The sequence below is a fragment of the Panulirus ornatus genome, chromosome 10 (assembly GCF_036320965.1).
Source record: "Panulirus ornatus isolate Po-2019 chromosome 10, ASM3632096v1, whole genome shotgun sequence".
Classification (NCBI taxonomy): domain Eukaryota; kingdom Metazoa; phylum Arthropoda; class Malacostraca; order Decapoda; family Palinuridae; genus Panulirus; species Panulirus ornatus.
In genome coordinates, this window is record NC_092233.1 from 8,480,301 (window position 1) to 8,494,566 (window position 14,266).

General features: G+C 39.4%; 1 protein-coding gene across 3 annotated transcripts in view; it reads left to right on the forward strand.

Annotated features, from left to right (window-relative positions):
- The first annotated feature begins 2,126 nt into the window (after positions 1 to 2,126).
- pds5 (cohesin associated factor B pds5) overlaps positions 2,127 to 14,266 on the forward strand; it is a 221,918-nt gene continuing 209,778 nt past the window's right edge. Inside the window, exon 1 of one of the 3 annotated variants that reach the window (XM_071665508.1) lies at positions 2,127 to 2,304. Coding sequence is in view for 2 of the 3 variants with exons in the window: in XM_071665507.1 (XP_071521608.1) it covers positions 9,514 to 9,537 (24 nt within the window). In the remaining variant the exon portion in view is untranslated. Of the gene's footprint in view, positions 2,305 to 8,003; positions 9,538 to 14,266 lie in introns of those variants that run through there. The other 2 variants (XM_071665507.1, XM_071665509.1) reach the window with 2 other exon arrangements.

The following is a 14,266-nucleotide window of genomic DNA, read 5'->3' on the forward strand; positions in this document are numbered from 1 at the left end:
AGAAAGTTAAGAGTAAATGTGAATAAGAGCAAGGTTATTAGGTACAGTAGGGTTGAGGGTCAAGTCAATTGGGAGGTGAGTTTGAATGGAGAAAAACTGGAGGAAGTGAAGTGTTTTAGATATCTGGGAGTGGATCTGGCAGCGGATGGAACCATGGAAGCGGAAGTGGATCATAGGGTGGGGGAGGGGGCAAAAATTCTGGGGGCCTTGAAGAATGTGTGGAAGTCGAGAACATTATCTCGGAAAGCAAAAATGGGTATGTTTGAAGGAATAGTGGTTCCAACAATGTTGTATGGTTGCGAGGCGTGGGCTATGGATAGAGTTGTGCGCAGGAGGATGGATGTGCTGGAAATGAGATGTTTGAGGACAATGTGTGGTGTGAGGTGGTTTGATCGAGTGAGTAACGTAAGGGTAAGAGAGATGTGTGGAAATAAAAAGAGCGTGGTTGAGAGAGCAGAAGAGGGTGTTTTGAAGTGGTTTGGGCACATGGAGAGGATGAGTGAGGAAAGATTGACCAAGAGGATATATGTGTCGGAGGTGGAGGGAGCAAGGAGAAGAGGGAGACCAAATTGGAGGTGGAAAGATGGAGTGAAAAAGATTTTGTGTGATCGGGGCCTGAACATGCAGGAGGGTGAAAGGAGGGCAAGGAATAGAGTGAATTGGAGCGATGTGGTATACCGGGGTTGACGTGCTGTCAGTGGATTGAATCAAGGCATGTGAAGCGTTTGGGGTAAACCATGGAAAGCTGTGTAGGTATGTATATTTGCGTGTGTGGACGTATGTATATACATGTGTTTGGGGGGGAGGGGTTGGGCCATTTCTTTCGTCTGTTTCCTTGCGCTACCTCGCAAACGCGGGAGACAGCGACAAAGTATAAAAAAATATATATATATATATATATATATATATATATATATATATATATATATATATATATATATATATCACCTCGATAAAAGAATCTTTACTGAAGTACCCCTAATTGGGATGTGGGATGTGAGTCGGACGCTACCCAACACATGATTCATGGTCGCCTCACACCTTACCTTGTGGAGCAAACCATTACACCTAGAATTAGTAATCATTGCTTAATATGAAGGAAATTACAGACGATAAAAGTTGAGACAGCTGCCATAAGTTTTGAAAGGCATTTCACACTTCCAGAAGATAATAGATATAGAGGTTGGCCTGCACCAAAAATTCCGAGACCGATTAAAGCTTCCATTGTTGTGTAGGTGAATTTAAAGACTATTAAATATGAGAAAAAACGCGATAATAAATCCGGTGGAAGGTGAAAATATAAATAAACGAAACGTTAATCCTCATTATGAGTCGAAGCTGAGATCTGGGTCTTAGAGTACTGGCAACTTCGTCCGATGATACATGTATTTCATTTCAACCCAAAAAACTGTACAAACGAAAAAAAAATTACATTTAGCATTTAACTGAAGAAATGGAGAATCGGCTAGATTAGACGTTTACCAAAGATTTACAGGAAATAGAATACAATGAAAAACTCAAAATGAAAAAAAGTAGTTAGATTAGTATTGTTGTTGATTTTTTTTATGGCGAGTAGAGTAAAAAGTTGATTCGTTGGAAAATATCTACTTTTTTCTGCATATGGTGGTGCCCGTGCATGTAAACAAACATGGAGCGCGTGTCGAACATAATGAAGACAGTACCGACACTTCCTTGTTCAGAGCTTGATGTTGTGGTTACTGAGGATAGAAATCTGAAGGGGCTACTCGGGGTTCGGGATTTTGTTTTCCCTAACTCCATACTTTTTGTTACTGTATCTTGAATGTCCAAGGAGGGAAAAAAATTTGACATGTCTGTAGGTTTAAATTTTGGCGGGGATCTTAGACCGCCATCTGTTGGTGACGTAGGGAATTAAACTTTCTGTTTACATTCTTTATTTCGCGAGTTCTAAATGAAACGGCAAAATTGTTTTCGAATTGGTGATTAAACTAATACACACAAATCCGTTATAATCAAATATGTAAATTTTAACCTATAACCAAATATAACTGATGCTTATGGAAAGCAATATAAAGTCTCCTAAGGACTGATAAAAATAAAACTTAGCAAAATTTGGATAAAATTCAGTAACGCCATCTCTTGGGTCTGTAGTGAACTAAGGAAGAAAGGAGCGGTGTTCCTCACGTTTTCCCGCCATATTACCTTTGCTACGCTTATTTCACGCAAATTTTATTTGCCGGAATATAATCTTGATATGTGAGCCATCATTCCAACAAACGCTGGACGGAATACTGCAGATTTATACACTAATCTAGGCTTAAACAGGTGAGGAACCTGGGAGAAACTTGAATTTGTGACGTTTGTGATCAGAGCCATCTCTTGCAGAAAACTATCACAACTGGCCCAGCTGCATCTCGGTCTCTGATGACATACCCGCAACACACTGCCTACTGAGTACACTGACACGCAGTCGCTTATTCATTATACCCAGAAATCCCGCAGAAATGAAGAGAGATGCCTGCGGGACGCAGTTACCCACTGGGGAAATTACGGGGAAATGGGGAGCCGAGTTATGTAGATATGATCACACCTTCCTTTAGCTCGGGTCTCTCGCGTTCTGTCTCTCAAAGTTCTGTAACTTCTGACCTCGTAGCGTTGCTTGATGGAACGAATGGCATGAATGTGGGTTATCTTCCTCAATTTGGAGAGAATTTTTTAATAGTTGTTAGCTTACTCTGTTTTCCTTGGCTTAGTTTGTTGACCTTACGAAGTTACGTGGAAGTTGTCATTCTGGCCGTACTCATTTCTACCGCAAATCTGTGCTTAGGGAAGTTTTCTTGCTTGTTAGGAGACTGTTGCTACCACATTTCCACTCAACATTTTGGAATGCTTTATCTCTATGTCGCATCGTGAAGGGAAATGTATATATACCTGTTGTTACTACACCAAGAACCTTTCGTGTCACATTGGAAAATGCTTGTTTACCTGTTGTTATTACCGAGCGGTCTGTAAGAATTTTTGGTGAAATCGTTGTTTGGTACCAACACCGTATTATCTGTTGAAGGAAATGCCATAAAGGAAAAGCATTAATGGAGAATGATTTAAGACCAGGGGAGTTTGATAGGGATGCTTATGGTATGTGTAATGTGGTAGTAAATTGAAGATCAGGGAAAATGTGCACTTTTTAACATGAATAGGTGAAACATTTCTGGAGATCAACAAAGCCCTAAGAAACTTGAATTTCCCCTAGTAGCCAGAATTTATAGTTGTGATGCATATGTAAACTGGTAGATTGCCATGGTCTTATGATTTTATGCATTTGTAGGGCATTAAATACTTACCTGTACAAATATGCTTGCCAGTGTATGAAAGTGTTCTAACACATTTTCACTATGTTGCATGATGCAGCAAAAGATATTTTTTTGACACTGGTAGCTATAACATTGAAAATATAGTTGCTTAGGAAAGGTTATGTAAGGATTTAATTGGTTTTGTAAATTTTTTTGTGTACTATGGCAGTAACCTCACATTATCCCTAATCTTCGTAGACTTCCCCATTATGGACCCCTGTAGAGAAAGAGGATGGTAAAATTATGCAAATAATGCCTTCCTAGGTTTTCTTTTGTTTTCCACAAATACCATTGATCCTTAAGAAATTGCTATAGACTTCATAAGGTAGGCATGATTGTATTAATCAAGTTTTATCAGATTGGTATGCTATTATTATTACATGTAGCAGTAAGTATTCATGAAGTAACCCAGGGTTAATATTGAAAATAGTTTACTTGTCTGTTTGATTTTCTCTGGTCATTGTTTTGTTTTTGTTGATTTAGTTCAAGTTTAGGGAAATTTTTGCTTTGTATAGACACCCATATGATGTATGACATTGGAGGACCTTAGAGGAATTGGTAAGGCTTTGAATCACAGAGAAGCTGGGGCATAAGAGTATGGTTTCCTGACTGGTAGTCAGTCTCATTTTGTATGACAGTCAGTGAGGAGTGTTTGCCTGATTTTTTTTTTATTAAAGCTAAACTACCAGGCTAGATATTATACGTTTTCCTTACATAACCATACACTTCATATTAATGTTCACTTCTATCAACTCAGATTTTGCTATTGAGGACTACAACCTTTTTGTCTACCTTTTGCCCATTTTTCAGTTATGGCTCAGCCATGATGATGCCTTTCATATATAACAGCAGGCTTTTTCAGCAAAAGGAAAAAAATTTCATCTGTGTTTTTTATTTCAAGTTTGAGCAGCATCTGGGATTAAGATTAGGTTAATCATTCACACATGTTGTACCAACACCAGGTATACATTCGAGGATTGTTTGGTTGTGATTATGATACTTGTGTTTTGTTGAATGTGCAGAATAGTAAGTCTTTTGGCTTGAATTTTAGTTTAAAAGAATTTCCTTGCCAGTCTATCTCTCTCCCTTGTTTGTTTTATAGTGCTCATTTTGTGTTGGTCTGTTTTGATTAAAGACATAAGTATATTGAAAAGTAGGCATGGTTTAAAGTCAAGGGAAGTAGATGGATATCAGTTATGATTATGTCATAGTTTTGCATTGTGACTTTTGTCATTATATGCAGGAATTTGTTTAGGATATTTGTTTGATATGTTGGATATAAAGATTATTATAGGAATATTGCTATAGCAGTATTTGGAAAGCTTTGTATTTACTGAAAATTTGGTTAGTCTGTGTCATATTTTCTTTTGAAGTTCTTAAGTATTAAGTTCAGGAGGATTCAACTTAATAGGTGCTTATATATCCAATTATGGTACCTTTCATATTTAAGAAAGGTCAAGTTTTCAGGGTATGATGAGATTCATTATATGTGACCTTAGCTGTAGATGCTCAGGACTGTAGTGTCCTCGATGTGATTTCTTAGGAAATCTCATAACAGTATTTCTTTGTCATCTTCACACCTTGATGAATTTAATTGCCTGATCCCTCAGAAAAGTAACAATGTCAAAAAAATCATGTAAAGAATGGTTCTCTCCTTTCTTCAGTAATTTCTAAGTTTTCATAATGTTACATGTTGCTCCAAGCTATATGATATCCTTTGTTTGAGTCTTTCCCCTCAGAGGCTGTATACTTCACTAGCTATACCTCCCCTTGCATCTTGCTGACATGTATGTTATGGTTATTGCTTCTAGATGATTACTGGATTTTTTAATTTATATTTTTGATATATTATTTGTTTAGATATTTTTCGTAGAGGCATCTGTTCATGACACAGTTGGCCTCTCAGTGCAATTACTTATTTGTCCAGTAAGGGGAGGTTGTAGTACTGCACTTGTCCTTAACACTAAACCAGTACTCCTTAACATCCTTCTGAACAAACGTTTTACTTAGCTTTTTGTCATGGCCTTTGGTTACTCTGGTGCTGCATCTCTTGAAGAGTTATTCCCAATAAATATTGTTTAGCTGATTTAGAAACAAGATAGCTGTTAGGTCCCCCCCTTTCTCTTTCTTGTCTCCTCTCCATAGTGGACACCCTTTATAGCCCTCTGCCTCACATTGTTGTTCAGTTCTCTTAATTCAGGTACCATCTTGGTTGCTCTTCTTCCTACCCTCGCAATCAGATCTGTTTTCTTCTTTAGATGCAGTGACCACATTTGTGAGGCGTAATCTAGTTTTGATCCGATAAAAGTAGTGAACATGTCCTTGTCCTTATATTTGAATGTGTTTCCCTGAAGACAGTGTTCCTCTTTCACAATTCTGCTATTGTTTAGCTCAGGTGATGAATTAGGTACAGTTTTAACCTTTAGATCTCCTGCACACGGAGATTCCTGTAATTTATTTCCTGTTTGGTAATAATTTCACAGGGGCTTTCAATCTGTCTCATCCTTGTTACCTTATATTTATTTGGATTGAATATGGCCTTCCATTTATCTGACTAACTCTGGAGTCCAGGTCTCCCTGTATGCTGATGCAATCATTTTCATTCTTCATTTCTTTCATGACTGTGATATCATCCAGAAACATGTTTAGATATGATTCAGGTCAATTAGGCGATTCATTTATGTACACCAAGAAGCAGTGGGCCCAAGATTAAACCCCTCTTACCTTTGTTGTGCTCCCTTCCAATAAGTTAGTCTTTTTTTTTCCAGTGAAGGATATATGGAGCTAGCTCTGCACTGCTGCTCATTATTGGAGAACATCATAAGAAAATAGAGTGCCAGCTTTAAACATTTCTTTCTGAAAGTTCATGCCTTATAAATCCCCAAACCTTTCTTATTATGAATAATTTATGATTTAGTGTTAGTTTCATTTTAGACTTATTTTTGATGTAGATAACTAATGATTTTATTTGTCTGACTTTACCTCATGTGAGAATTTATGTAAGAATCACAATATTTAGAAATTTTAACTGTAGTATTGAAAATTAGCATATAATGTTAATAAAAGATTATGAATGTACAGTCGTTTATAGTTTGGGGGGAGGAGTAATTCTAAACTGCCTTTCAGTTTTTTTTATTTATTGTTAGATTAGCCCAGGACAGGAATTATGACTAATGCAGATCAGCATTAGATTCAGTAAGATTATGAAGTATTTTAAAACATATTTATGTCACCATTAAGAGGTTGCAAAATTTAAGGCTGGTATGATCTACTTCTCTCAAATGTTAATGTAAATATAGAAGCAAACGTGAGTCATAGGGTGGATGAGGGGGCGAAGGTTATGGGAGCACTGAAAGATGTGTGGAATGAGACGTCATTATCTTGAAGGGCAGAAATGGGTATAGATGAAGGTATAGTAGTGCTAACAGTGTTATATGTATGCAAGACAGGATGTATGGAGAAGGGTGGATGTATTGGAAATGAAATGTTTGCAAACAATATGTGGTGTAAAGTGGTTTGATCATATTAGTGATAAAAGAGTAAGAGTGAGGTGTGGTAATAAAAAGAGTTTGGTTGAGATAGCTAAAGAGGGTGTGCTGAAATGTTTTGAACATATAAAGGGAATGAGTGAAGAGAGGTTTACAGAGAGGGTGGATGTGTCAGAAGTGAAGGGAACAAGAAGAGGCAGACCAAATTGGAGATGGAAGGATAAAATGAAAAACATTTTGAGTTATCAGGGCCTGAACAGATAGGAAGGTGAAAGTGACGATGGGACAGAGTGAATTGGAATGATGTGGCATATAGGGGTGGATGTGCTGTCATTGGACTGTCATTGGTCATGGGAAACCCTGGAAGGGTTTGTGGGGCCTGGTTGTGGTTAGGGAGGAGTGGTTTCTGTGTATTACATTTGTCAGTTAGAGATTTTTTTTTGCTGTTCCTGGTGCTACCTTGCAGATGCATGAAATGGTGCTAAGGTATGAAAAAAAGTAAGGTTTAGGTACATGGCACATGACATTTATAGATTGGGTGAGAGCTAATGTGACCTTTCTCTGTCTGTTCCTTGTGCTACCTCACTGATGCAGGAAACAGCTATTAAGTATGAAAAAATGATGTAGATTTCCTGATAAGAAATCATTGGAAGCAAAATTGTAGAAAGAAATGTCAGTTTGGTTTTAGGAGTGTGGTTGCCGCTGAACCTTTTTTATGTTATTTTCATCCAGATTTTCAAAACTTTTAATTACATAATTTCTCAAAAGGTAACCAAATTTTATTATTCATGCCTTTATAGTACTGTGTTAGAAAAGTGTGCTTGGGTTTGAAAAGAGAAATAGTGTGGATAAAGAAGATATAGGTATAAAGCAAGATGATTATAAGCTGCTGCCAGGACAGCTGAGATTAAAAGAAAAAATCAACATCAGAAAGAAGCATTTTGTAATTGCTGTTCCAGAGAAGTCTTAAGCTACATTTATAGATTTTTTAACACTTGAAGCAACAGCATTTGCAAGTGAAGGCAGTAGCATCACTCACTGTTATGTTTACTGAGAAGGGAACACCACCAAATGCATTTTCTGTACACCATTAACAAATGTAACACTTCAGTTTTGACAAACATATCTTTACCCTTAACGAAAGCATTGTCACTACACCCTTGATAAACCTAAATTCTTGTCACCCTTGACAAGGACATTTTCACTTTGCTGTTAACAAGTGTATCCTAATTTTATCCTGGACAAACACAGCTTCACAATGCGTGATACCATTGGCCTCTGACCTGATTCTTACAGTCAGGTTGAATGCATCTTCACTATGCTCTCAACAGTGGCCTTTGACATGGCTGTTGTGTTACTTTGCATACATTAATAACTATACATTTGACACCACGGGCCTTATGACCAGACCCGTAAGGATAAGGTCAGAAAGATCTCTACTAAACCAGGGTTATAGTGCAAATTGTCGGATAAAAAGGGAAAAGAAACTTAGCAGGAACCAAATATTTTCTTGCTCCAGGGGTAGACATAATTATAATGCCTCAATTTTATTGTTATGACTCCATGTAGATCTATGTTGCCTGGAAAAGAGAACTTTGTGAAAATTGAACTTCTGCTGATCTATGATGTAGCTCAAGATGCCTAAGGCCTCCTTATAAAGCCGTTAATTATTAATATTTCAGCCATGGCATGGGCAGGATGTTGTGATAGATTGCTAAGTGTAGGTGATAAATAGAGGTATTTGGTCTGTAGTGATAAGGAGTCTAGTGGTCTAGATATTGATCTATTTGATAATGATAAAGAAGAACCATGAGCATCAAAAATGCCATATGATCTAGGTGGTGATGGTCATTACATATTGGCATCAGGCTTAGTGCTGTCTCAGAATTATGTTCCCACCAAAAGTTTTCAGTCTTTTTTTATTTTGAAAGTCAAGGCCTATTTCATTTCTTTATAATTTTCTTATTTTTATGAGGTTCTTTCGTTTCTTATGAGAAAAATTATTTTAACCTTGCTTTAAAAACACCCATTTTTCAGAAAGCTGGGGAATTTTAACTACCTGCTTAAGGGGTTTAACATAGAAATACAAATATCCTGCCCTCCCATTATGATGCATCAGTGTATGGTGTTTTAACTTTCATGAAAAAATGAATGAAATGTAGACAAAAGAATAATGAATTTTTCTAGAACCCAAATGATAATAGTGGGGAATTACTGTGATGAGCAGTCATTCACTAGCATGTGGCGGTATCCACCAAAGCAAGCAATCTGAGGGACATGATGGTACGAAAGTGATACATTCTGCACTTTTGCACTATAATATCGCATACAGCCTTCTTAGACCTTTTGCAACCATGAGTGGAAAGCAATGAAGTGAGTCTTGTACTTCTCACAAGAGGAAAAGCTGGAAAAGCATTTGCTTGGAGGTAACGTTTGAAATTTTAAGGCACTTTAATGTTGGTCTTAGTGGTTTTGGTGTAGCCGGAGTTCTTGGCTTGCCTGTTACGTCAGTGAGAACATTTTATAAGAATGCAGGTAAATGAGACAGTATGCACAGAATGTGGCATCCTTAAGTGCAATGAAAATCGCTGATATCAGAGATGAAGTTTCGTCCATCCTAATAAGAGGAGTCAGACAAACCTGGCCCTTAGTCTACTTAACTCCACCACATCCTTCCTACCCCCTACAGCTTCGACATGCAAGATCCTGATCCATTTTGGGTAAGTGTTAATTATGCTATATTCTACTTGAATACAATATGGCGTGCTTTATTTTTTATCTCAGTACCTGAGGTAGGGGAGAAAGAATCCTATCTCTGTATTCCCTCCATGCCATAGAAGGTGGCTAAAGAGGGCAGGAGCAGGGGGCTGAAAATCCTCCCCTCCTTGTATTTCAATTTCTATAAGAAGAAACAGGAAGGAGCTAGGCAGGAGTGCTCATCCTTCCTTAAGGCTCAGAATTGGTGTCTGAATGTGTGTGGATATAACTAAGATGAGAAGAGAGAAGAGATAGGTAGTATGTTTGAGAAAAGAAATGTGGATGTTCTGGCTCTGAGTGAAAGAAAGCTCAAGGGTTAATGGGAGGAATGGTTTGGAAATGTCTTTGGTGTATAGTTAGGGTTTGGTGAGAAGACAAGAGGTTAAGATGAAGTAGCACTACTCCTGAAGCATGAGTTGTCAGAGTGTGTGATAGAGTGAGGAAGTAAATTCTAGATTGATATGGGTAAAACTGAAAGTTGATGGCAAGAGATGGGTGATTATCGGTGCTTATGCATCTGGCCTTAAGAAAAAAGATCAGGAGACCGGTTAGTGTTCTTGACTGAAGCATTCGCGTGCCGCCTGGGGTTGAGTGCATAGGTTTGAACCCTGTTTGCAGCAGTTGGTCCGTAGTCAACTCGGCTCTTCATCCATCCATAGGGGTCAGTTGTGAAAATGGGTACCAGGGTTCCACAGTCAACCCAGCTGTTCATTTGTTGTTCGTTAAAATGGGGACCAGGCTCAGGCTAAGGTATATATATATATATATATATATAATAAAATAAATATAAATATATATATATTTTTTTTTTTTGCTTTGTCGCTGTCTCCCGCGTTTGTGAGGTAGCGCAAGGAAACAGACGAAAGAAATGGCCCAAACCACCCCCATACACATGTATATACATACGTCCACACACGCAAATATACATACCTACACAGCTTTCCATGGTTTACCCCAGACGCTTCACATAACCTGATTCAATCCACTGACAGCACGTCAACCCTGGTATACCACATCGATCCAGTTCACTCTATTCCTTGCCCCCCTTTCACCCTCCTGCATGTTCAGGCCCCGATCACACAAAATCTTTTTCACTCCATCTTTCCACCTCCAATTTGGTCTCCCACTTCTCCTCGTTCCCTCCACCTCCAACACATATATCCTCTTGGTCAATCTTTCCTCACTCATTCTCTCCATGTGCCCAAACCATTTCAAAACACCCTCTTCTGCTCTCTCAACCACGCTCTTTTTATTTCCACACCTCTCTTACCCTTACAGTACTTACTCGATCAAACCACCTCACACCACACATTGTCCTCAAACATCTCATTTCCAGCACATCCATCCTCCTGCGCCCAACTCTATCCATAGCCCACGCCTCGCAGCCATACAACATTGTTGGAACCACTATTCCTTCAAACATACCCATTTTTTCTTTCTGAGATAATGTTTCTTGACTTCCACACATTCTTCAAGGCCCCCAAAATTTTCGCCCCCTCCCCCACCCTATGATCCACTTCCGCTTCCATGGTTCCATCTGCTGCCAGATCCACTCCCAGATATCTAAAACACTTCACTTCCTCCAGTTTTTCTCCATTCAAACTCACCTCCCAATTGACTTGACCCTCAACCCTACTGTACCTATAACCTTGCTCTTATTCACATTTACTCTTAACTTTCTTCTTCCACACACTTTACCAAACTCAGTCACCAGCTTCTGCAGTTTCTCACATGAATCAGCCACCAGCGCTGTATCATCAGCGAACAACAACTTACTCACTTCCCAAGCTCTCTCATCCCCAGCAGACTTCATACTTGCCCCTCTTTCCAAAACTCTGCATTTACCTCCCTAACAACCCCATCCATAAACAATTAAACAACCATGGAGACATCACACAACCCTAGCCGTAAACCTACATTCACTGAGAAACCAATCACTTTCCTCTCTTCCTACACTGCACACAATGCCTTACATCCTCGATAAAAACTTTTCACTGCTTCTAACAACTTTCCTCCCACACCATATATTCTTAATACCTTCCACAGAGCATCTCTATCAACTCTATCATATGCCTTCTCCAGATCCGTAAATGCTACATACAAATCCATTTGCTTTCTAAGTAATTCTCACATACATTCTTCAAAGCAAACACCTGATCCACAATCCTCTACCACTTCTGAAACCACACTGCTCTTCCCAATCTGATGCTCTGTACATGCCTTCACCCTCTCAATCAATACCCTCCCATATAATTTACCAGAATACTCAACAAACTTATACCTCTGTAATTTGAGCACTCACTCTTATCCCCTTTGCCTTTGTACAATGGCACTATGCACGCATTCTGCCAATCCTCAGGCACCTCACCATGAGTCATACATACATTAAATAACCTTACCAACCAGTCAACAATACAGTCACCCCCTTTTTTAATAAATTCCACTGCAATACCATCCAAACCTGCTGCCTTGCCGGCTTTCATCTTCCGCAAAGCTTTCACTACTTCTTCTCTGTTACCAAATCATTTTCCCAAACCCTCTCACTTTGCACACCACCTCGACCAAAACACCCTATATCTGCCACTCTATCATCAAACACATTCAACAAACCTTCAAAATACTCACTCCATCTCCTTCTCACATCACCACTACTTGTTATCACCTCCCATTTGCGCCCTTCACTGAAGTTCCCATTTGCTCCCTTGTCTTACGCACTTATTTACCTCCTTCCAGAACATCTTTTTATTCTCCCTAAAATTTAATGATACTCTCTCACCCCAACTCTCATTTGCCCTTTTTTTCACCTCTTGCACCTTTCTCTTGATCTCCGTTTCTTTCTTTTATACATCTCCCACTCAATTGCATTTTTTCCCTGAAAAAACCGTCCAAATGCCTCTCTCTTCTCTTCACTAATACTCTTACTTCTTCATCCCACCACTCACTACCCTTTCTAATCAACCCACCTCCCACTGTTCTCATGCCACAAGCATCTTTTGCGCAATCCATCACTGATTCCCTAAATACATCCCATTCCTCCCCCACTCCCCTTACTTCCATTGTTCTCACCTTTTTCCATTCTGTACTCAGTCTCTCTTGTACCTTCCTCACACAGTCTCCTTCCCAAGCTCACTTACTCTCACCACCCTCTTCACCCAACATTCACTCTTCTTTTCTGAAAACCCATACAAATCTTCACCTTAGCCTCCACAAGATAATGATCAGACATCCCTCCAGTTGCACCCTCTCTGCACATTAACATCCCCAAAAATCTCTCTTTCGCACGCCTGTCAATTAACACGTAATCCAATATATATATATATATATATATATATATATATATATTATCCTGTTGTGGATGGGAGAGCTTGGGAAGTGAGTCAGTTGTGTTCGCTGATGATACAGCGCTGGTGGCTGATTCATGTGAGAAACTGCAGAAAGCTGGTGACTGAGTTTGGTAAAGTGTGTGAGAGAAGAATGTTAAGAGTAAATATGAATAAGAGCAAGGTTATTAGGTACAGTCAGGTTGAGGGTCAAGTCAATTGGAGGTAAGTTTGAATGGAGAAAAACTGGAGGAAGTAAAGTGTTTTAGATATCTGGGAGTGGATCTGGCAGCGGATTGAACCATGGAAGTGGAAGTGGATCATAGGTGGGGGAGGGGGCGAAAATCCTGGGAGCCTTGAAGAATGTGTGGAAGTCGAGAACAGTATCTCGAAAACAAAAATGGGTATTTGAAGGAATAGTGGTTCCAACAATGTTGTATGGTTGCGAGCGTGGGCTATGGATAGAGTTGTGCGCAGGAGGGTGGATGTGCTGGAAATGAGATGTTTGAGGACATGTGTGGTGTGAGGTTGGTTTGATCGAGTAAGTAACCGTAAGGGTAAGAGAGATGTGTGGAAATAAAAAGAGCGGGTTGAGAAAGCAGAAGAGAGTGTTTTGAAATGGTTTGGGCACATGGAGAGAATGAGTGAGGAAAGATTGACCAAGAGGATATAATGTGTTGGAGGTGAGGGAATGAGGAGAAGTGGAGACCAAATTGGAGGTGGAAAGATGGAGTGAAAAAGATTTTGTGTGATCGGGGCCTGAACATGCAGGAGGTGAAAGGAGGGCAAGGAAATAGAGGTGAATTGGATCGATGTGGTATACCGGGGTTGACGTGCTGTCAGTGGATTGAATCAGGGCATGTGAGCGTCTGGGTGTAAACCATGGAAAGCTGTGTAGGTATGTATATTTGCGTGTGTGGACATGTGTATGGGGGTGGGTTGGGCCAATTCTTTTGTCTGTTTTCCTTGCGCACCTCGCAAACGCGGGAGACAGCGACAAAGCAAAAAAAAAAAAAAAAAAAATTTTCCCTGGGGATAGGGGATTAAGAGTACTTCCCACGTATTCCCTGCGTATCGTAAAAGGCGACTAAAAGGGGAGGGAGCGGGGGGCTGAAATCCTCCCCTCTTGTTTGTTTTTTTTTGATTTTCCAAAAGAAGGAACAGAGGGGGCCAGGTGAGGATATTCCAAAAAAGGCCCAGTCCTCTGTTCTTAATGCTACCTCGCTAACGCGGGAAATGCGAATAATTGGTATACATGGTGTGTTCAGTGCTGTAAATGGAAATGGTGAAGAGCTTGTAGATTTATGTGCTGAAAAAGGACTGATGATTGGGAATACCTGGTTTAAAAAGCGAGATATATATAAGTATACTT